At 32.5% G+C, this 26,720-nt stretch overlaps 1 protein-coding gene across 50 annotated transcripts in view; it reads right to left on the reverse strand.

Annotated features, from left to right (window-relative positions):
• The window catches only part of LOC106869047 (MAGUK p55 subfamily member 7), an 850,742-nt gene that overhangs the window by 252,885 nt on the left and 571,137 nt on the right, over positions 1-26,720 (reverse strand). For all 50 annotated transcript variants that reach the window (XM_089358333.1, XM_089358318.1, XM_089358312.1 and 47 more), the window contains one exon: positions 23,372-23,452. In XM_089358333.1, coding sequence (XP_089214459.1) covers positions 23,372-23,452 — 81 coding nt within the window. The remainder of the gene's footprint in view (positions 1-23,371; positions 23,453-26,720) is intronic.

Genomic DNA, 26,720 nt, shown 5'->3' on the forward strand with positions numbered 1-26,720 from the left:
ACAGCCATGCTACAGAGCGGTGAAACATGGGCTGTGACTGCTGAGGACATGTATAAAGTTAAAAGAAAAGGAAGCTAGTATTCTCCACTGGATGTGCAATGTCAGTGTACATACATGACAGAGTGTAAGCACCCTGAGAGAAAGAAGCATCAGATGTGATGCACAAGAAAGACGACTGTGATGGTATGGTCATATGTTGTGTATGGATGAGGACAGCTGTGTGAAGAAGTGTCACACCCTCAGAGTGGGGGGAACTCGTGGAAGAGGTAGTCCCAGGAAGACATGGGATAAGGTGGTGAAGCACGATCTTAAAATGTTGGGCTTCACAGAGGCATTGACAAGCAACCGAGACCTTTGGAGATATGTTGTGCTTGAGAAGACCCAGCAAGCCAAGTGAGATCATAGCCGTGGTTGATGCTGGTGTTACCTAACTGGCCTGTTTAAAGGTACCCCTTCAATCGTCGGGCAATATGCTGTGCCTGAGAAAACCTGCTGAGCCAAGTGAAATATGGAGGAAAAAAGACAAAGACAGGTGATGGAAGAAAAAGTTGGATATAAGAAGCATCAGATGTGGTATATTAGTTTGACGTGCGGGAAAAATGGAAATGACAGGCTTCTTTTAACTAGCATCTACCAAGTTCACTCTTGGAGCTATAACAGAAAGCACTTTCTCAAAGTGCCCTGCAGCAGGACTGAACCATAGAACATGGTTGGGAAGCAAGCACCTCAATCACATATCCATGTCTGCATCTACATACCAATTCAGAGAGAGATGGAGAGAGAGAGAGGGAGAGAGAGAGAGAGAGAGAGAGGGAGAGAGAGAGAGAGAGAGAGAGAGAGAGAGAGAGAGAGAGAGATGTAATGTAGTGATGCAGTAATAAACATCATATGTATGAAAGAAAGTACCTCAGGAGAGCATTCTTCATACTAAATACAAATGTACTAAAGTCTCTTACATATGTGATAAAGCGAACTGTAAAAACTTTGGTTAACTGAGAGTATTTGTGCAATTAATAGACAAAATCTCCCTCCAGCATGGTTTAAAATCTAAAAACAACAACTATACACACACACTTTCATGCACACACACATACAAAATGTTTTCATGCAGGTGTATGTACATTTGATTTTGTGAGGATGTTTCTGATCATTAATGGAAAAAGTACTACAAAAGTTTTGAAAATTACTTTCAAGAAACAATATTGTATATATTTCATAGCTTTCATGTTAAGCAGACTGATGAATATTATCTGTGATCATGTTTACTCCTTTCACAAACTACCACAATTCATGTGATTGCTATTTATCTGAAGTCTTTACAGTATTAAGAACATGAGAAATAATTTTCACCAGAATTAAGAGTACAAATTACTGTAAATAACTTTACCACATATTTCTGACATTTTACACATAAGAAGTATCAGATGTTGTGTGCAATAGAAATGACTGTACTGATATGGTCATGGTCCTGTGTTACGTATGGAGTGAGATCATAGCTGTGGCCTATGCCAGTGTCACATAACCAGCCCATTTAAGAGTACCCTTCAATCATTGGGCAATATGTTGAGTCAAGTAAAATCGCCATGGCCGATGCCACTGCCACCTGGTGGCACCCGTGCTGGTGCCACATTAAAAGCACCATTGGAGCATGGTCAATGCTAGTGCTGCCAGATTGGCTCCTGTACTGGTGGCATGTAATAACTGGCCTCCATGCCGGTGGCACATAAAAAGCACCCACTACACTCTCAGAGTGGTTGGCACTAGGAAGGGCATCCTGCTGTAGAAACCTTGCCAAATCAGATGGGAGAATTGTGCAGCCTCCTGGCTTGCCAGTCTTCAGTCAAACCATCCAACCCATGCCAGCATGGAAAACGGACATTAAATGATGATGATGATGATGATGATGAATAACACTATGTAACAAAAGTTTAATTTTTTGTTTTGTATTTGGTTAGCAAGTGTTATTTCCTACTTGCTTCTGTCTAGAAATCAAAGGAAATGACTACTATTCCCTTCAAACTTTGCTTTTCTGACCGGGACATCAATGTCTTGAAACTGACCTATTTTCCATCACACTTCAGACATATTAAGCACTGAGTTGCAGAAGCAGAAATATCATCATAGCAAATATTATGCTCAAAACCACAGATTTGCTTATCAGATACTTGACCTTAACCAGTTGAGCATGTCCCTTAGTGGCTGACAATATGTGCATCTCTGATGATGAGCAAAAGTAGTGGGGGAGTATCATAACCATGCGTTGAGAGAAATTCTTTGAGGTTTGAATAAATGTGACAAAAGCAAAGTTTGAAGGAGATATTAGCCACTTTTCATACTTTCAATAGGTATACAAATGAGAAATGACAGTTGCTACCCAAGGACAAAAATGGTGTTATACAGTGTAATTAGTGAGACATGTAGTAAAACAAAATCTCAGCTGTGAATATGAACTAATGGCTCATGAGCAGGGTTAACTAATGGCTTTTCTCCATTTGCCCACTTTCTAATTTCTTTAATTTTAATAGACTCATCATATTGATTCATTCACTTGATTTTGATGAGATGAAATTCAAAATATGAATTAATCACTATTATTATTAATTATTTTTTCCCTTTTACAACTCACTTGTAAATATCTGATTTTTCTATATTACTCCTTTTGTATTCTTCCTTATTGTATCTTATTTTAATTTACTTTATTTTATTCAACCTTTTTTGATGTCCTTCCAAAAATTCTTCACACTGATGAGAATGACAATGCACAAATTTAATTATAATTACTATGATTATAATTTTTTTCTTACATATTTGTATTGTCCTTTGAAACTTGTGTATGTATTGAATCCTATTTTGTATTAAATTTTTGTATTAAATCTAATTCTGATGCAACATCTTTTTCTCCTACATTTTTCTATAATTGTTTATGGTATATCTATACCTATAACGATATTTTTCAACAATTTTCATATTCTTATTACTTGCTCTGGCTGTCTTTTATGAATACGATGAATCTTTATTAGAAATCATTCTTTCTCTCTTTTTGGACCCCTCAAAAAGTTTGAACTGTTATTTTTGAACTTACACACACACACACACACACACACACAGAGTTAGTTAGTGTATCATGAGCTGAGGTATTGCACAATTCTCCAGTAATATAAATGTTTAATTCTAAAGAAAAAAATTGTAAAAAATGAGTTGAAAAGCTGTAACTAATGAGTTGGAAAATAAACCGAAGTAGGTAATTCTGTATTACTTGAATGTTTGAGTGATTAGTATCAGGATTAATTAGAAGCATCTCTTATGATAAGAGGGAGAAATACATTAATGAGAAGTGCACATTTATCAACAAAAATATATGCATGTGTATATGCAGATGTGCATATATATATATATATATATATACATGTATATACATACATATGTACATATATATACAAATACATACATACACATATATGTACTTATATATATATATATATATATATATATATATATATATATATATATATATATATATACATATACACATATATATATAAATACATATATATGCATACATACATATATATACATATATGCACATACATATACATATGTACATACATATATATATATATATATATAAATACATATATATGCATACATATATATACATATATACACATATATATACATATGTATATACATATATACATATACACATATATATATATACATATGCATATAAATATACATATAGATACATATATATATATACATGTACATATATATATATATATATACATATACATATATATAAATATACACATATATACATATATATATATATATATATATATCATCATCATCATCATCGTTTAACGTCCGCTTTCCATGCTAGCATGGGTTGGACGATTTGACTGAGGACTGGTGAAACCGGATGGCAACACCAGGCTCCAGTCTGATTAGGGCAGAGTTTCTACAGCTGGATGCCCTTCCTAACGCCAACCACTCAGAGAGATACATATATATATAAATATATAAATATACATATATATATATATACATATACACACATATATACATATATATATATATATATATATATATATATATATATATATATATATATATATATATATACATATATATATACATATACACACATATATACATATATATATATATATATATATATATATATATATATATATATATATATATATATATTACGCCATATGTAAACAAACATCAGTTTGTTTTTGAAGCGGGTATAACTGTTTACTGGGCCCGTTATCATTGATATCAGTAGAGCTAACATGTACACTGCAGGCCCCTTCAGAGCTCCAGGCCCTCGGGCAATGCCTGATTGACCGATGGCTCAGTCCACCCCATATACACACGGGGACACACACACACATATATATATATTTATATATACATATATATATATATATATATATATACACACATGTATATACACAAATACATACACATATAGAAGTTTGTGCAGGGCATAATCTATCCTTTATTTGAAGATGTCTTGTAGTCTTTCTTGTGTTTTAGATCCAGGTTAACCTTCATCACACAGACTCATGATTAAAGGTGTTTTACCATCACAAACCTGCATTTTTGTAAGTAAATCACTACTTTATCCAGCATTTTCCTCTTCATGTATCATTCCAACAGTTGTCAGTGAATCAGACTTCTATCCTATTATTGTTGACTATATCTTCCCATATAAAAGCTGTCAGTTGAGGGAATATTTCTAGCAGGTGAGTAATCTTATAGAAGCTCTCTTACTGATTCTAGGATACATTATCTGTACTGGTGAAAAACATATATGTACAGAGGTTACATATATATGCTTCTCATGAGATAAAACACAACATTCAGTGGATACACTAAATCATGCTTCTACATCTCAAGTGTCACCAAAACTAGAAAAAAAAAACACGATTTCTTACATTCAAAATCTTATTATTTCTCTTTTTGTTGTAAACTTGTGTATAAGTGCATATTCTCAAGCATGTGTTTGCACATAGAATGCAACTGGCCAAGCAAAGATGAAATTTGGGGAGTTAACACACATGTATATATTCCACTGAAGAATGGGATTATAATTCAAAGTTTTCTGTATATGTCAAAGGTGAATATAAGGCAGGGATGGTAGGGGTGGGGAGTAAGAATATACAATAGTCAGTAGGGAAGAAACAATGCAAGTTTTATAACTGTAGTCGCAGACAAAAGAATATTAACCATGAACATTCCATCATTTTGTCTATCTTTGGCCAAATTCTCTTAGGTGTCCTATTTCTATTAAAAAACAGTAGTGTAATTTGAGGGAGATTTGCCTACTATTTCTAGAAAGCTCATGTATTTATTAGAAGCCTTCTTATTTAATTGTTATAAGTAAAATCTGATGATTATTGGATGCCTAGAAGATTATTAGGAAATAGCATATGGTAGTCCATCTGCTCCCTGATCCCTTGTTCACAGGAATTTGGCAATTTAGATAGAGATATGATGCTGGAGCTTTAATTATTTCTCAAGAATTAGCCATTTAGCACAAATGTGTCCATAAGAGATATCTACAAAATAATTAAAAGAGGGAAAGAGTGGAAGGAGAGAATCCTTTTAAGAGTATATCAATAGACAATCAATGAAAATTGCAACAAATCTTCAAAGGCAGAATTAAGAAACAATGCTCCAAGAACAGAATTATGAATGCAGAAAACTCACTTCATTTCTTTCCATTTTACCCCAATATCAGGAACTTGATAGAATTTATCTGTTGATGTCCACCAATGATTGAAAGGAAAAGGTAGGAAAACTGACTAATCCACAGAAATCTGCAAAGTCACTGCTTTCTCCTGAGGGCGTGGCAGAGAGAGAGAAATCAACAAAAATGGACATGTGACTTAGCGTTTAAACACTTGCATGTACACACACACACACACTATCTATCTCTATGTGTGTGTGCGTGTGTGTGTACATATATATATTTATAAAATTTTCTTTGGTGGCACCGACTAACATATGCAGCAGAAATGGCTGTAAGTGTTGTTCAAGTTTTGTATTAAAAAAATATTTAATGGATAGTAGTCAATTTGTTTGTTGATCAAAAGTTTTCCCCATTTTCTGCTCATTTTAAATTTGACTCCTGTTACTATTATTCTGTTATTACCTGTATCCTATGTGCATAGTATGCTTGCATATCCATGCCCAAGGTTAACATAGGCAATTTATACCAGTAGTAGTAACGAATATTCTTATCCCTCAGACGGTTATTCCAACCGCTAACTCTACTTTCCTTATATATATAGATAGATAGATAGATAGATAGATAGATAGATAGATAGATAGATAGATAGATGATGGTGTGATGTATATATATATATATGCTTAGAAATATAGAATACTGCGTTTAATTTTAGAAGAGATAAACTTATAAAAAAGTGAAATCATTACTAATCATTGTGAATAATCTTAGAAACTGAAAATAATTAAACTAAGAGGAACTTGGTTACAGTGGCAAAAGATAGTGACAGAAATAATGTATTTTATTTGTAAAACGTATTGTACTAGAACTATGTTGAAATCTGAATTTATCTTAGTAAGAAAAAGTTCAGTCAACACTGCAGTAACAATGACAAATATTAAATGTGATAAGTAAAATATTTAAGGATATAAGTGAAAAGCAAATTCTGTGATAGATATTGGATTATGAACAATGATAATGCAGTTATACAAACATTGAATAAAATAAAAATGATGTAAACATGGAAAACTATGACTTAACCATGTTATTTACAAAAAATTTCAATTAAAAGAAGACTTAGGAGATATTCCAATTTTTTTGCTTTTCTAGAGAAGATTAGAAAACAGGTTACAGACAGGAATCAAGCTATATTAAAAATCTACTTTTGAGTTTTTAATAAATGAAGTTTATCTTAAATTAGAAAGATAAAACTTTTGTGCACAAACTGAAGTACCCTTGTAAATAAGCAATTTGGCATGTCTAGCAAATTTATTTCTCAGTAGTAATTCTTTCAGCTGAAGGCACAAGGCCTGAAAACAGTCAATTACAGCAGCCCCTGTGTTCAACAGGTATTTATTTTATCGGCCCCCAAAAGGATAAAAAGTGAAGTTAATCTTGGCAGAATTTGAACACAATATTTAAGGACAGACAAAATGCCTCTAAGCATCTTGCCCAGTGTGCTAATGGGTACGTCAACTCACCAATAATGACAAAAAGCAGATAATTTGTAATTTTTTACATAAATTCATAACATTGGATTGATGAGTGTAACAATTTCAGTTTACCTCGAATGTATTTATTTTATCAACCTTGAAAGGACGAAAGGCAAATTTTCCACCGTGGGATTTTGTAAGTCAGCATAAACAGATGTTACTGTTGAGCTCTGGATTAGCTCAGATCAATCAGACTTATGTTCAAAGATGTTCAGGATGTAATCTTCCTTCCTTCTTTTTTACAAGCTTATCCTTCCTATTTTTAAGACATTATTATGTGATATGAGAGAAATTTGATGACTATTTCTAGCAGGTCATGTGCCTACATAGAGGATTCTATACTGGTTCATACAAACGGATATTATTAAATACTTGTAAAGTATTTTTTTAATGCACTATTTATTCAGCTACAGAGGGTGAGTCAATGATGGAAACGGTTAAATATAAGAATTATACAAATAAACATACTAAAGACACTAATTAAAAATTTATTGCTAAATTCAAATATATAGATATTTAGATAATTTAATCGCAATAAACAATGACAACATACAAGAATACTATGAGATTTATCTGATAAAGTTAGAATTATAAAAGAAAACAGCCATATATTATCAATGAATTTCCTTGACATAAACAGAGAAAAATTTCATACATAAAATATTGGATAAAAGAAAGAGCTACCAATAAGAATACAACAAAATAATAGAAATATAACTAATAAAATATTATATGCTTCAATAAATATAGAATTACAAAGCTTAGTAAATGGAAAAATACAAAACAAAAATGTTGCATATTTCTTAAATAATTTAAAACATCTTTTAGAACATAGTTGTAAGAAAACTTTTCTATCCAATACTTTAAAGAAGGTCTTTCACAAAGATATAAATTTTTTTCACATATTAAGAATCAACAATATAAAGCAAATAGAAGATATATAGTAGCTAGTATAAGCAATCAATAAATAGTTGACACACAAGACTGACTACAAGGAGGTATAACAAATATGAAACTACAAATATGAATACAATATATATATAATATGTATATATTGTACATTGAAATACATGAAATGTATGAGTAGGTAAGTGTGGATTCTTTATGAGCATATATATTTGGATGCAGGGCATTTTTAGAAATAGATGCAAGTCACAATCTATGGGGTTAGAGATATAAACACTTAAAATGACTTTACCACTTGAATAGTACTTATGTTATTCACTGTAGAATGATAAAGGGCAAAACTGGTTCCAGGAGGAATTTCTAATTGAAGTGCAGGACTAAATAAGTAATGAACACTCAACTGATTCTGCACTATGTCACTATTTTAGTAATAATAATAATCATAGTTGTTTCTGATTTTGACACAAGACCAGCAACTTTGAGGGGAGGGGTTAGTTGATATCATTGATCCCAGTAGGTGGCTGGTATTTTCTTTGATTAATTCTGGAGGATGAAAGACAAGGTCAACCTTGGCAGGGTTTGAACTCAGAATGTAAAGAGCCAGAACAAATATATCAAGATATTCAGTCTGCTGCTCATATAATTCTGCCAATCCATTCCATTACAAATTTTAAATGTGTTTTGAATAGATGATACTAGTAATAACTATTTGTGCACTTTACTCATTGGCTAGAGATTCTATAATAAATGAAAATTATCAAAAGACAAGTGGTCAAATACTTAACCAAAATTCCAGAATATGTGTAACATACAACATTAGCATTATTAGGCACAGCACACGTATGTAGAATACAACAACACCAAAACATTGCACATACCCAAGTCACAGAGATCTTCATTTGGTCGTGCAGTGAAAATATGATTAAAATAGAGTACTAAACACAATGCCATAAAATTGGGATGAGGGATTACTTGATTAAATCCTTGACTGGTACTTTATTTTCTTAATCCTGGTAGGATTTAGGTAATTTATCATATGAAACTTCCCTAGTACAACCTATGGATCAGTAAGTTTGTTCTGTAGGCAATATTATCTTAGAAGAACTTTAAATGAATGGGGATAAACAGTTAGTTAAAGAAGCCTTGAATAATTATATTATGCAAGCAATAAAAAATATTAAAGGTGCCACAGGAAGAAGTTATACATGCATATCCCATTGGAGTTTGAGTAAAATAATGTTTAAATGTAATTAAGGAATACCATAGGATAGAGAATAACACTGTCTCAATCAGAAATAACCTTATACAAGTGGTGCAAGAAGTGGATTTTGAAGAATTGATGCAAGTAATATTCAGGATTTATTCCACCCAGAAAATGAAATTCTCATCTATGAATACTTTAAAGAGTCAACAGAATTGTAAGGTTAGAAAGTGGAGGGAAGACTCTTCCACAAGCAGCTTTAACTTACAGAGATCTTACCAAAAAGCGTTAGTGAGCTAACTTAACCTTTAGAATGATTTTCAGAAAAGAAATCCAAATCTTGAATAAAGTATGGAATTTAAAAGATCTGTAATTGTAGTAATGAATTGTTATAGGGAAGGCAGAATCTGAGTTTGAGAAGAAGACATAACAGTAACTCTTGGATTTTTTTATATAAATAAAAACTAACAGACCCAATAGTATATTTATAGACCATATATAATTTTTATTGTTATATATTTTTTACTTGTTCCTTTGATTAAGAAAATACATATATTATTTGCTGATTTAATTACATGTTTTATTCCAAGGAGATTTTTAAAGATATATTAAGGGATTTGTAACCTTATTATATTTTGATTATGGATGTATTACTTTCAAAAACTTGTGAGCAAGGTAAAAATGTGAAACTTATGATACATACATATATACTTAAATATATATAGATACATATGTGTGTGTGTGTGTGTGTAAATATGTATATATGTACTGAGAAACAAGGAGTATTTTCAACAGTGTATAAATATTTACACTCCAGTTTTGTCTCGAATAATTTTCCCTCTTGTTTGCAAAGTGTAACATGCACACATAATTCCTTCTTATTTGTCAAGCACTTTTAACAGAGAACTATACTACGTGTGTGTGTGTGTATTTGTGGAAGTATCTCGTATGTCTATTTGGTTGAGACTGCTGGGAATAGCCTTTAATTTGAATCATAATCCAAATCCAATGCAAATCAGATTGAAGCAATTAACAGAGTTAGGTCCAAGTCTAAACTATATTGATCTAGCCAAGCTCTCTAGAATACAAAACAGAGAATTATGTGAAGACAAAATAGATTAAACGGATCTGTCTAAAAGCACTAGGAAAAACCGCCAATAGATTCAAATCTATTGGGCCACCGTACTTTGCTTCTACACTTTTTCAGTATCTATGTATACATTTACACACATCTCTCTCTCTCTTGCTTGCTCTCTTTCTCTCTCTCTCTCTCTCACTCACTTGCTCACTTTCTTTGTGTGTATGTGTGTGTGTGTGTGAGAGAGAGAGAGAGAGAGAGCATCATTTATAAGCAGAGACAGAATACTCAATATCCAGGTTATTAGAGTTTGTTATATTTCATTTTTGTATATTGATATTGGCATTATGACTCTCCCTAGACATAACAGAGTTTATTAGAGTATAATGTAATATAATCAGCAGGATACACTACAAATTATTTCGTGAGGTGATGTCATATTCATGCAATTCACATATCAAGTGCAGAAACAGCCAATAACTATTCTGATTAAAGCTAGGAAGTAATTACAAAAAAAAAAAAAGAAATAGAAAGAAAAAAAGAAAAAAACCCCAAAAAATGGTGAGAGTTAACTGAAATTTTTTTTTCCTTCGGCGTTAGGAAGGGCATCCAGCTGTAGAAACTCTGCCAAATCAGACTGGAGCCTGGTGTTGCCATCCGGTTTCACCAGTCCTCAGTCAAATCGTCCAACCCATGCCAGCATGGAAAGCGGACGTTAAACGATGATGATGATGATGATGATGATGATGATGATGATGATGATGATGATGATGATGATGGTGGTCCTAGGCTCGTGAGTATTTGTGTTCACACATGTATGAAACATACACACATATACATAAACATATGCATATGTACATACATATTTGCACATATGCACACACAAGTGTATGTACATATGTGCATGCATATAAAAAAAAATTAATATACATTGATCAAATAAATTAAATGGAGAAGGTCATCTTCTGACTTAGATGCAGGACGACCAATACTGTATCAGTGGAAATGCCCAGCTGGAAATTAGATAGAAATTCATTATAAATTTCTGTATTTGCATACATCTCTTCGTTACCTATTTTTACTAGTGTAAACATCTGTCATAAAGTATAACTTTGCAATTTGATCAAAAATAGATCAATAAAATAAGTTTCGAAATGAGAAAGTACTAGGAGTGATATGATTGACTAAAAGCTCTTGATGGGTGTGCTACAGCATGGCCATATCACAAAGACCGAAACCATTAAAAAACAATAAATGAAAGCAATAAAATCAGTGTATTTATATAATGTTGTCATCTGATATAAATATAAATAGTGTCTTTTCAACTGATGAATTTGATATTTGTTTGGCAGAGAATTTATGGCTTCTGTTATACTGTTATACAGTGATTTCTATCAGATCAGTGTACCTGTTGTTGTATTGTTTTGTTATTATTATGAACTATATTCAGTCAATTATATTAATCTTATCATATGCAATATTGCACGCTAGCATTTCTGCATTAGAGTTCTCATAATATGTTGCATTTAATTTAGAAAAATCTAAGTTGATGTAAACATGTTAGAGAGTTAAGAACAAAACCATACAGAAACAAATATTTAGAATATACACACAAATGGAATGCATCTTTTAAAAGAAAGAATTATAAACAAGACTACAATATAATTTTAGCAACTTTCCATTAAATACTTCTAGGATGAAGAGTTTTAATTTATTTATTCCATTGAGCTACAAAAAAAAAAAAAAAAAAAAAACCAAATTACAAAATTACAGATAAATTGTATTGTGTAATAGCTAAACCATAAATTTAGCTGAGATATCACCTTTATATAGAATATAAGCTTGTCTCCTTATATATATCACCTGTTTAGTTAATTTTTTTAATATATATTTTCATTTTAAATTCCAACAAAATAGAAAACCAATCTACCAAAATCCTCACCATTTCTGATACATGTCGCAGTCATGTGATACTAACAGTGTGTAATGTAAGTAATATTACTAAACAACCTGAAAATGCTGAGATGCCTTCAGGTGAGACATCTTCAAGCGAAAGCTCATTTTAACATTCCTAAGTAAAGAAAAATGATTTGTGTCTCTGTGTGTGTGTGTAGATATATGTATATATGTATATATATATATGTGTGTATATATAATATATATGTGTGTGTTTATATGTATGTGTGAGTGTGTGTGTATTGTATGATATGTGTGTGTGCTTCAGTGTGTGTATGTGATTGAATGTGTAAGTCATCTACCCACAAATCACACTCAGACATTCATCACCACCAATGATTATTTTTATCCAAATTTTTTCATTTTCATATAAAACGTGCTGTACACCTGTTGCTCCTTAATACTCTTTACATCTAATATAACAGTGATAAGTGACACATTTGTCTTTAAAAAGAGTTTCTCAATAATGTAGTAAGTTAGTGAGAAATATAGTGGTAGCATATTTCTGTTTCATACACACCATAGCACCGGTCAGTGCATTGCATTCATATTACCATATGTAATAGAAATCTACAACCTTTTAATCTAAGACTACTGTTTTTCTTTTGAATATATATTCAATTCGTGCCACTACTGTTGCATCTCAGAGATTTTGTATGTGAGTACTTCTTCAGAGGAAATAAAATATATACACCACAACAAATACTGACCTCTCACATTCATTATGCTCAGCATGTATACACACACACACACATATATATATATATATATATATATATATATATATATATAACATAATATCAAATTTTTACCATATTATGTTAATTAACCATAATCACATTTCTCAAAGTTGGTAAATTAAAATCAGAAATTATTTTCTGCAGAGATATTTTCCGGATTCAGCGCGCCAAAACTAAGACTTTTGAATTTTAATCTTTATAATGGATAGAATCACGTGCACGTTTTCACTGGTTGAAGACAACTAGCACGAGATTCTGTTCGATTATATCGGCAATCTGTACTGATGATAAATAGATACTTTTATTTTGGAAGTATTGATTTTGAAACTATAGTCTGCAGATAATCGAGGTATGTACACTTTTCACTGGTCTAGCCCGCCTGTTTTTGCTCCGCTGAACCCGTATTTGAAAATTTTTTAAGTGAGCTTCTTCTAGCATATTGACAGACCGGTCACTGGTCAATCTTATATACACAAGTATATATATATATATATATATATATATATATATATATATATATATATATATACATATATATATATATCAATCATAATGAGTAGGAGAAAAGTCAGCATCTGGTATTGTGGTAGATTATAATAATTAAATTTAGTTGACTTGTGCCAAGAGTTTCTCTCTCTCACACACACTCTCTCTCTCTCTCTTTCTCATATGTATTCAGGTATACATATATACATTTAATACATATAATTATGTGTGTGTGTGTGTGTGTGTGTTTATTAGGAGTCCCAAAAAGTAATGTTACAATCTGTGTAATAAGTTCAAATTAGCATAAAACATATCATAGATATATTTATTTACTCATTCAAAATATATTGCTATTGTTAGCAATAAGCTTTCCACCTCAAAACCAGTTTTTTGATTCCTTGGGCAAAAAAGACTATGTTCTAGTGAAGTAATAATATTTGGAGCACTGTTTTGACATCATTTCTACTTGCATCCGAATGTTTTTTTTTTCCACAGGTAAGGTGTTCAAGTGACCTGTATAAGTGGAAATCTAATGTTGAGTGAGGTAGAACTTTCCAGCCTAATGGATTATTTTTTTTCCTTGGATTATCTTCAGTGATTGTGGCCTTACATTATTATGAGGTCAGCACTTCCCTTTTCAATATCGATCTGCTTGAGATGATCTTGCACAGTGGACCAAGGTTTATTAAGCCTCCTGTATAAGACCCCAAAACTTTGATATGCATTCACTTCAATTGCTGTTTTTACTATGGCATTATGGAGAATAGTTGAGCTTCCTGATTGATACCCATCCTATATGTGGTCTGATCAATAAGTATCCGGTCTGTTGCCATAGCAAAGTAGCTAAAGTATGCAGGGTGAAGTTGCATGGCACAGATTGACTGTGAACTCAGCTGTGCATGCACACTGAGTTTTAACATTCTAGCTCACTTCCGCTGTTTACAGTAGTGCTTAGAAGGAAGGTGTGTAGTGTGTGATCGTCACATTGACCATGACAGAGAAAGTTCTCACAGTGATACCTGCTCAGAGGCCTATGCAAATTTGCAGAAGAGTAGTGTATGAGCCACACACAAGTGTACGAGTGATTCAGACATTTCCAACATGGCTGAAAAAATGTTGATATTGAGACGTGCATGCAGCTGTGAGGGGAAATTGCCAAATCACTATCCGTGAGTTATCAGAGGATGTACAGATTAGTTACGGTTTAGTTCAGTCCATTATCACTGAAAAGTCGAGTATGAGATGCATGTCTGCCAAGTTTCTGCCAACTTGCCGCCTTTCGTTTCTGTCTACGAAATCCGCTCACAAAGCTTTGTCGCTCTGAGACTATAGTAGAAGACACTTGTCCAAATTGCCATGCAGTAGAACTGAACCCAGAGCCATGTGGTTGGGAAACAAACTTTTTAACACGCAGCCAATGCCTGTTGTTAAGAGTTATTAATAAGAGATTATCAATCTAAGCAAAATACTTCTCAAGCTCTCAGTTAATACAAACACACCAGGCTAACAAAAAGTTTTCAGATTGGTGTAGAACTGCAGACAAGATCCAGGGTTGAATTTCATTACTAGTTGACCTTGTAAATCCATGGTTGCATTCACCAGCTATTATGGTATTGTTCACAAAGTGACATACAAGAAAAGGCATGCATAATGGACTTTACATATTTCTTTATTTGCGCATGTTAGACTTACAACTGTTTCTGATATACGTTGTAGGTGCATTGAGGGTTCCCTTTACTCAATCAATCAATTGATTGATTGAAAATAATATAGAATGAGTTTAACAAATACTATCGTCTTCACATGATATATATGTATGTATACACAGACACAGAGTGGGCTATATTTATACAAATACACACACACACACACACACACACAGTAATTCAAATTATGCACTAGGAATAGGTCTATAATGTAAACCTTATCAATACTGTCTACTTAATGTATATGTGTTATTTAAACCACAACTTCTGGTGTTTAAACAACAAAAGCATGTGATATTGATAGGTTACAAACATATATTTATGTATGTATAAAATGCATATATATATATATATATATATATATATATATATATATATATATATATATAAGTAATGTGATATACATATACACACACACTCACACAGATATGTACAAATGTGTATATACTCATATATAGACACCATCTCATCTCATACACATTTTTTCTCATTGATAATTTTATGGCATTAGGATAGCTGGATAGCTGGCACAGCTTAGATAAATCACTGATATTCAAAATAGAACTGCTTAATTCATTCAGATTGATCAACATGCATGTATTTCAATACAACACCTTTCAGGTTATGTGAGTTTATTGGAAAAAAACCAAAGATAATTTGATTTACATAAACTGACTATCCTGATAGGGAAGGTATAGAGATTAATAAAATATATGGAATTTAAGAAATTATATCCACCAACTATATTACTTTACAAACTGTATATTTCATTTCTAACACTGCCTGTCATCTACTTTGAAGTGCATATATTTAGATGAAAACTTTGTAGTATAATAATCTAATTAAAGAAAAAAAGAATTGACAGACCCCTAACACTATAGTCCTTCCTTCAATGATGTCTACTCTGTTACCCTCTCATAACTACAGATTTATTCTACTTATTTAATTTCCTCTCCCTCATTGCCCCTTTCTCCCCCCACACTCCCTTTCTCTTGTTTCCTACTTCAGTTATAGGGTGCTACTTTACCTCCGTATTCTCGCATGTTGCAAGTTGATCTCACATGGGCTGGTGCTCCCATTACACTCTGTAAATTGGTTGGTATTAGGAATAGTATCCAGACAGAATTCATTGAGGTGGATTTTCTACAGTCCTTACTGCCATCGAATGTCACTTGTCTCCAAGCAAGGTAATATTTTTTCTTGATTAGACATCTTTCATGGAAGGCAGTGTGATAACACTACAACACTACTTTAAAGAACGTAAAGATGGACAAAATACTGCTAAGCATTTTGCCTGCTGTGCTAACGATTCTGCCAACTTGTCACCTTAAATTACTTGTATGATATTGACATGATTTCCAAGATGAGAAAATACAAACACATACACCCGCAACATACACACACACAAAATGGATTTAACTTAGTTTCTATGTAACAAGCTCACTCACAAAGATTTAGCCTAAATCTATAAGGGAAGGCAGTCACCCAAAGTACTACATAATAGGAGTGAACTCAAAATCATGTGAGTGAAAAACCAGCTTCTTAACCAAATAGCCATACCTGCACTTATATGTATATGAAACACAAAAACTACTTAAATTTAGCTGATTATGATTTGATTTTAGAATTGATTTAGAAAAAGCCAAATTCCTTTCTCAAGTATGTTTATATATATATATACATTCATACATCTTTCATCTTCGGTCTTTTATCTTTTACCTGTTTCAGTCAGCAGATTGCAGGCATGCTTGGGTACCACTTTGAAATACTTTTTTTAGTTGGATGTATTGACCCCAGTACTTATGTATAAGACTGGTACTTATTTGATTGGTTTCTTTTGCTGAACCGCTAAGTTATGAGGAACTAAGCACACCAACACCAGTTGTCAAGGAAATGTGGAGTAGATAAAACAGTGGACAACTGATGAAGGGATTGTCCTTTATGTTGCCTGTCTTGTTTTTCTATTTGTTTCTTTTGTTGTTCGCGAAAAAAGTTTGTTTTCTGTGTTTTCGTATTTCATGTTCTTGTTTTTCATGTTGTTTACATTTTTTCACGTCCTGTACCCATATATGCTTGTGTATATACATATATATGTAAGTATGTACATACGCATATATATGTAAGTATGTACATACGCATATATATATATTATTTATATTATCATATGATCGAACACCACGCATCCATTTCCAAGTAAGTTTTACATAAATACACACACACACACACACACACACACACACACACACATATATATACCATGGTCTTCTTTCAGTTTCACTCACAAGGCTTTTGTCGACCTGGGGCTATAGCAGAAGACACTTGCCCAAGGTGCCATGCAGTAGGACTGAACCCAGAACCTTGTGGTTGGGAAGCAAGCTTCTTACCACACAACCACTATATGCATACATACATGAACACTTGGATGAAAATATCTATCTATCTATCTATCTATATACATACACACAAAAATAAACACACATACATATTTTACATCCACATATATGTAATGAATATATATAAATATATTTTTTTAAAGTTATTTTGCTTTAATTTATATAATTTGAATCAATATAACCAAATATATTAAAAAGGTTTTAGTAGATTTCTGTTTATCAGACCATGTAATATGAGGTATTAATTATGCCAAACTTATATATATATATTAAACATTTTCAATCAACAGTACACTACAAATATTCTTACATGTAATACTAAATAGCATAGGAGAGACGTTATTTAACTAAATTAATAAATGTCTGACAAACCAGCTAACACAAGTGGTGTTTATATTAATTTTTCACAATCTCTTGCTACATCATTGAATAGATATGCATCCATGCTTATATAGATATTTACCAGTAACAATATAATTGCATAACACATACTCACATACATACATGAATACATACACACACATGTATGTAAACACACACACACACACACACACACGCACAAGTCTGGTTTGCAAGATTCTTTATATGAATTCATGTGTTGAAATAAATTTTGTTGTGTATGGGGAAAGTCATACTGCCTTGATATCTAACACACTCACTGGTTCAATTTCCACTCATTTATTATATTTTATTTTGTGTGTCTTCCCCAAAATAATGAGCAGAATTTGAACTGATGTGTTAGATATTAAAGACAGTATAACTCATTCAGACACAATGAAATATACATATGTATATGCGCATGCATGTGTGTGAGTATGTGTATGTGTGTATATGTATACATATATAATTATGTGTGTGTGAATATATACATATATATATATATATATATATATATACACACACACACATACATATACATCTGTTTTGCACATAAACTTCTCTCTCACTAACCTCTCCTGTAAATTTATACTTTTAATATAAAAGAAATCTTATTTAAAAGAAGCCACTGTAGGATGGAAATATAAAATGCATATTCTTCTCAGTCCCTGATGCCCCCCCCCCCATTTCACCATGTTTACAGAGATGATCTATGCATTTTGCTCCCCTAACCTCTTAGAAGCTCCAGCCACTATGTCATCATAGAGTGAAAATCACCTTTAGAAGTCTTGACCACCCTTCTCGTGTCCATTACAATTGTACCTCCGTCCCCTATTAGGGTTTGCTCAATATAGGCCCCTATACACATGTTTATGTTAATGTTCTGATGCTGATGCTGACATCACCTCACATGAGATGAATTTACTGCACAGGCAAATAGGACTGTGATGTTTAATAATAACAATACTAATACTACTAATAATTGTTTCTAACACAAAGATATAAAAAGTGTTTCAAATTTTGAATAATCTTTCTAAAATAATAATGATAATTGGTTCTTGCATTTGTTTTGCAAGATTCCTGATGTGAAATTGTGCATTGAAACAAATATCGTTACATTTGAGGATGGCCATATTTTTGCCAATTAACCACACACACTATTTACTTGGTTTTCACTTCAGCTCTATTATTAATTATTATTACTAATAATAAATACTAATAATAAAGCCCAAGTGAAAACCAAATGCATGTCGTCGTTAATTGGCAAAATATGACCATCCCCAAATACAATGATAATTGGTTCATTATGAATTTATTGGGAAGTGAAGAGCAACAGCAGATTAACTAAAAATAGCATCTATCAATGCATGAGTGCTTCCAAGCAATTGTATGAACTCTTTTATTTTATGTGATGTGTAGAAGACAGTCAGAAACTAGGGGATCCATCTTCAGAATACACCTCCCTCTATCTGTCAGGTTATCGATGTTAGAACAGCTTCCATTAATATCAGTACAATGAAAAGTTGGGCCAATAAGTTTGCCCAGAAGCTGGAACATAGGTAAGGAGATGTTTTGCATGTAAGATGCAAAATGGAAAGGAGCCTCTGCCAGACAACTCACTGACAAGGAACAGTGATAGATACCAGTGATGGAGTAAATGGAACAGGCATGTTATTAACAAAGACATAGATAGATAAGTAACTGAAGCTGATAGGGAGTAATGAAATAATATAACTAGTTGTCAAGAACGCAACAGCTATATTTATCTCTGTTATGTCTGGCAGATAAAGAGAAAGACAACTTTTATGAGACTCTTTGACAGACCTTCTCCCTAATGACTAATAGCGACTTTATGTTTGTAGTTGACTTTAATAGACATAATGGAAACATTATGAGGGCTTTACTGGCATTTACGGATGCCTACAACTATGGTATATGAAAGAAGGAAGGATAAATTCTCCTGAAGTACTGAGATTCAAATGATCTAACCATCTACAACACCAGCTTCAAGAAACTGGCTAACCAACTTATCACCTACTGATTGTGTTTGGGTGAACACGAAAGATAGATAGATTACATTCTCACTAGAAAAAGAGACAAACAAACTCTATCCCTAGTGAAGAGAATATACTACCCGAGATAAAATAATGGTCAGTGATTTCTGAGTAATTGCCAGGTAGAAACAAACACATAAGACAATCTAGAGGAGGAAATGGAAATTGAAAGAGCAAACAACTAGCAACAGGTTTAAAGACAATTAACTGATGCATATGACATAACAGAAAAGGAGATAGCAATAACTATGTAGAGGGCAACGGGGAATTTGTATAGGATAACCTACTGAGGGAATTAGACCTAACCTGTGGTTGGGGCATGGTTTCCGCTGAACAAAGTGCAACATGGTGGTGGACTAGCTCAGTGGGTGTAACCATAACAGCTTCAAAAAGAGAAGTGAGATATCAGGTATATCCAGCAAAAAGAGATGGCCAGAGTAGGAAGTTTGTCAATGTTCTAAGATGTAAAGAGCAGAAGCATGGGACATCTTGGATTGCTAAGCTGTGTGTAAGAGAAAAATGAAGATGTTGCTTGGGGAAGTTGTAAGATGATGGCATTTTTGCTCTTACAGACAATGAAGAGAAAGAGGCATAGAAGTGCTATTATGAGAAACTGTTAAGTTAGGAGAATACATGAAAGAAAGAGTCTATTTCCAGTAGACTTAACAGAGGGATCAGCCACAACAGCAGTGAGGTAGATAGAGCGATTAAGGCTATGAAGGTAAGGAAGGGACCTGGTCCGTTAAGAGTCACAGCTGCAATGTTTGAAATATCTGGTAGAGTGGTAGTACAGAAAGGTGTCACAGCCAATGATTGGCAAAGCAACATTGTCATCAACTGCTACTAAAGCAAAAGTGACATGTTAGAGAGAGTAAACCAGATTATGAAGGTAACAGAAACAGTTATAGCAAAATTAATTAGAAGGAAAGAAGCAAGTGAGAACTGATGAGAGGTAAGAAAATATGCTTCAGTGAATTTTGGCTGATTCATGCAAGCATTGAAAAAGTAGACATTAAAATGATGATGATGATGATGATGATGATGATGATGATGATGATGATGATATATATATATATGGGGAAGAATTGGTATGATATTTCTCAAATATTGGTAGTGCTAATTCCAAATCATTTTAATTTTCTAGAAAATGTACACATAAATAAACTAGTGTGGCCTTTGCTTGCTTTCAACAACATCTATGTTTTGTATGTTATTTGATAAATGAATTGCTGTTTATTGTTTTATTTGTTTAGAGGAAAAAAAACAAAGAACTTTGACAGTATTTAATTAAAATATATTTGTCTATCTTTTTCATAAACTCTCAACAACACTTATATATAATGCTTCCAGTCTTCTTGGTTCTGAAAATAAACGCACTCATGCACAAACAGATGACTACTGACATAAGCATAGTTTTTTTACATCTTATCTGTGTTTGTAAAGAGTTTAATAACATTTATACATTCACAAATTTGGATATGAATTTTTGGAAAAATTCAGCTTACTGCTGATGTAAATCCTTTTATAAGCATATACCTTCCCTATCACCATCAAACAACAAGTTATCAGTTAAGTAAAAGAAAAAAGACCAATATACATTAACAATTGCGTAAGCAATTGTACCTAACTAGATGCAAACCACAGCTGTAACTGGCTTAATTTTTTTGCTGTGGAAATATATAATAGGTTGGAGTGTGAGGAATCTGGAAATGGTTTGCATAATCAAAAACTGTATAGTGAAATTTGTGAGTCTGGATACCATGCCATGGAGAAGATAATAATGTTTCTAGTGTCAGAAAGAGAGAAAAAAAGCAGCTCCTTTTCTCTTAGGTAAGCAAATTTAACACACAACACTAAAACTTTAATTTGAGACATACCATGATACATCAAGATAATGTATGAGAATAGCAAATAATCAAATTAGATGATGCAGCAAATTTAGTTATGAGCATACAACTTTGTTAGGCAGAAACTTATACTGGTTTCTGTGGCATTTAAGTAAATGAGAGTACTATATTCTCCTGTCTTCATGAATGGGCCACTAGTCCATTGCAGAGTTAATCTACAGCTGCTATTGGTACCCAGGTTTCAGTAAGTGGGTTGAAGCAATGTGAAATACAGTGCTTTGCTTAAGGACAAAATACACTACCCATTCAAGGAACTTAATACATGAATTACCATGACGTAACACCTTAACCATTAGCCATGAAATGTGAAAAGTAAAGACAGATCTGGTGATTTAAGTTCTAACTAAATACTTCAAAGCATCTTGTCCAAAGTTCTACTGATTCTACTAATGTAACATATATACATGTATGTGTATAAAAGTGTAAAGACCCCCTTTGGTTGTGAATGACCATGAGATTGCACCTAGAATGTTACTCCTCAAGGCACAAGTCCAGGCAAGGTTGTTTATGGAAGACCAGCAGTTTCCCATGCAAACCGGCCTCCCCTCTCCATACCACCAATGTTATCCAAGGGAAAGGCAAAGACTGATATAGCTTGGTACCAGTGACATTGCAACTCATTTCTACATCTAAGTGAACTAGAGAAACATGAAATAAAGTGTCTTGCTCAAGAACACAACACACAGCCTAGTCTGGGAATCAAACTCACTACCACATGATTGTAAGCCCAATGCTCTAACCACTGAGCCATGTGATTTTTATACACACGCACACACACAGACACACACACACAGATAATATATATATAAACAAGATACACGAAAACAAAATTGCTTCATTTACTCAGTCAAAAGGGAGTAGTCTAAAAATATCACTTTCCACATCTTCTGAAGTCACTTAGCCTTTGTGCACTTTGAAGAAGTAAACAGTTTTAACACTGTCTTAGCACTATTTTATGATGGTTGAAGTAAACTTAACAAAAATGCTACATTTTTGTTTGTTTTTATCACCAAAGGAAAAATAAGAACAATGACAATAAAAGTTATGCCCTGAGTTATAATAACTAACTCAGACAACTATAGTTTATGTAAAACTGTTAGACTATATTTCAAATGAAATTTTAGTAAATTTATAGGTTTATCAAATGGGAGTTGAGTCTCTTTCACCTTTCTAATAGTTTACAGTATGATAAGGAATGTCACTGGAATTATTGGGCTGAGGAAAATATAATTATTTAATAAAGAGTGCGATAAATTCCATTTGATTATTTAGAATTTTACATCACTTTGAAAGTTTCAGCTACAAAACATATAAAATAAATGTGACTTACCTGGAAATGTGGCTTAGCCATGATCTCTCGTAATTCGTCCACATGGAGTTTGTGTTTGTGCTTGCGAAGTGTATTGTATACCTGCAAAAGTAATAACAAAATATTTAAAGTGGTCAACAAGGAAAGGCATGAATTTCTGAAAATGAATAAAAATATGGCACAGGGGAAACAGCGGAATAGAATTTGGAACAGAATTCTAAGTAATCAGAAATGGGAGCAGAGGAATTGATTTATATATATATATATATATATATATATATATATATATATATGCATATACATGTGTATGTGTGTGTATGTGTGTATATATATATATATATATATATATATATATATATATATATATATATATATATATACACATACATACACATATATATAGACATACGTATATATATATGCATTCTTCATATTGTCTATCATCATCATCATCATTGTTATTATTAAGACAGCAAGCTGGCAGAATCATTAGCATGCTGGGAAAATTGCTTAGTGGTCAACTTTGCCTTTCATCCTTTTGGGGTTGATAAAATAGGTACCAGTTGAGTACTGGGGGCTGATGTAATCGACTTACCCCTCCACTGAAATTGCTGGCCTTGTTTCAAAATTTGAAATCATCATCATCATCATTATTACTATTATTATTATTAAAAGGCTGCGAGCTGGCAGAATCGTTAAATAAGAACCAGTTATGCACTGGGGTTGATGTAATCAACTTAATTCCCTACCACAAGCTGCCCTCATGGCAAAAATTTGAAATCATTATTATTATTATTATTATTATTATTATTATCATTATTATTATTATTATTATTATTACGTTTTGCCTTTTCTTTAATTTATACAAGCAACATCTAAGTCTCAACCAGAAACGTAAAGGGACAATAAGATTTTGCATCTAAAGATGCTAAAAGGTATGTAATAAAAAAAAAGATATCTGAGTGTAAAAAAAAACAAAACCCCCAAAATATCATCACAGTTATTCTTATTGACTGAGGAGAGTTGGTAGTTGTTATCTCTACTTTCTGATTTGAAATAAACCACACTGGTATTTATTGCTTTCATCACTTCTAGATTGGTTATTTTCTATAAAATACTAGGATTAATTAATCTGACTACATTCTTTCTTATAAGTTAGCTTTGCTTTTGGCACAGCAAATTATTATTGTTGTTGTTAATCTAGTTGTCACATAACCAACTACTTCTTAAGTAAACAGGTTTCTTTTCCTGGTTTTGCATTCTGATCAAGCAGTACAGTTGTTTAAGGCATTTTTATTTATGGTTGTCTTAGAAAAGATAGTATTATATAATTGTAGAACTAAAGTTACATTAAAGTCACCAAATAAGAAATGTCAAATGACATACACCAGATACTTTTTGGCCTGTTGCAAATGTATAGATAACATTTGGGTGCTGAAGGCTTGTGTAGTATACTTTTTCTTTAATCTTCTATTAGCTTTCAATACTTGCAAGATTCCACATGTCAAATGATAAAATAAAATGTGACAAAACTCTGGGAAAAAAATACAAAAATATCCTCAAAGCATTCGGTGAAAGTAGATAGTTACTAATTTCAGTTTGAATGAAATAGTTATTATATCTAGATGTTATTTCCCATCTTGGTTTCTTTCTATCCAATTGGTGTAGTTATTCTTTCTTCTATCTAATAATGGTTTGGCTTCCTGTCAGTTTCTCTCCCAAATTGTGATTTGCTTGAATTTACTTGTCAATTTGAATATCCTGTTTCCTTGTAGATAGAATCCTTAGATTCTAACAAGAATGCACACACACACACACACACGTGCACACAGAGTATATTAATGATTAAGTGTCAATTATTGCCATTAATTTATTTACAATTGAAACTATGAAAAGAGAATTTTTGTTCTTTTAAATCAGTGGTTCCCAAAGTGGGTGGTACTGCCACTTTGGGGACAGTGGAAAGACCCAGGGGCGTGTTGAAGAAAAGTGGAACAATAATGGGGTGGCTTAATTCAAGAACATTAAAAAAAATGTATTTTAACATTAATATTTGATATTATATTGTCTGTAAGCAAAGGAAACTGTTAATAACTATTTGATATGGACCCTAAGATCTGTTGTGAAGGGTAGATGAAAAATTTATTATCAGAAGTACGATTGAGAATTGTCTAACAGTATAAGCTGAAATGGATTCTTAGCCATTGCTGCTGAAGCTAGATGCTTTGTAACTACAGCTCATCATGCTGAGAGTATTGTCAATGAAATTGGTATCTATTCTAACTATCCTTGATCAGGACAGTGAGAAAATTACTGAAAGGATGGACCAATTCAAGCAAATTAGCTAGTTAAGAAAATCTTTATAAGAGATGAATGCAATAACTATACTGAGAAGTAACGTTTATTGCCACTTAAACATGGCTGTTCCATAGGAACTGACGCTACTGCTATTTTTAACCTCAGGAGGACGCCTCCTCTGGCTGGTTATTTGATGCAATCTGCACCTGATATGGACCAATTCATTCACTGTTCATATTTTGAATGATATTTGGCAATCACAAGCATATGGCTGCCACAACCTAGCATGTCAGCTAAAGTAGTCTAGGTTTGTAGGCTGTGTTGCATGGAAAAAATAGTACAAGTCTCAGAAAAATCAACATGCATGCATTCAATTTTCTCAGGAGCATAAGGACTAGATAGTTTGTCAAAAATCTTGTGGAATGAGTAGCAATTAAATTTGTTTGGCTCTGACAGATATCTGATGACAATGGTATGGTTGTTTTTTTTTCCTTAAAATGTAAGTGGTGCCATTTCACTTTAAAACAAGAGTACAGAGATGATTTTGTGTTTACTTTTCACCATAAACTTAAGAATGATAGGAGCAATATCCTGGTTTGGGTTTGCTAATCTTCTGTAAGTCACAAGAATTTGGATCAGTTATGGACTTTTCAGCATACTAAAGGAATGATGAAGGTAGTCATCAAAAGCAAGAAAATCTGAGTGATGCAATGGCCTGCACAATCCTTGAATTTTAATCCAATATGGAAATAGATCAGCACGAATATTTAGTAAAATAAATCTGGTAAGCTGAGTGAATTGTATGATTATACGTGTAGTTAAAAAATGGTAAGAAATTCCAGATTATGTGATCATCAAACATAGATGCAATGCTTTCTGGATGTGGTCCTGTTATGAGAAATATCAAATACCTGACTGAGAACTAGTGTCATGATTTTACTATTCTTGATCTTTAATGAACACTTCTCATCTTTATGAAAAAAATAATGAATTTTAATGTTTTAAATAATGTGATTTTCATTTTCATGCTTCATTGATACTGTCAATAATTGCATTAGGTTGTTTTAAAATT

Source organism: Octopus bimaculoides, chromosome 10 (genome assembly GCF_046866305.1).
Source record: "Octopus bimaculoides isolate indiv1 chromosome 10, ASM4686630v1, whole genome shotgun sequence".
NCBI classification, from domain to species: domain Eukaryota; kingdom Metazoa; phylum Mollusca; class Cephalopoda; order Octopoda; family Octopodidae; genus Octopus; species Octopus bimaculoides.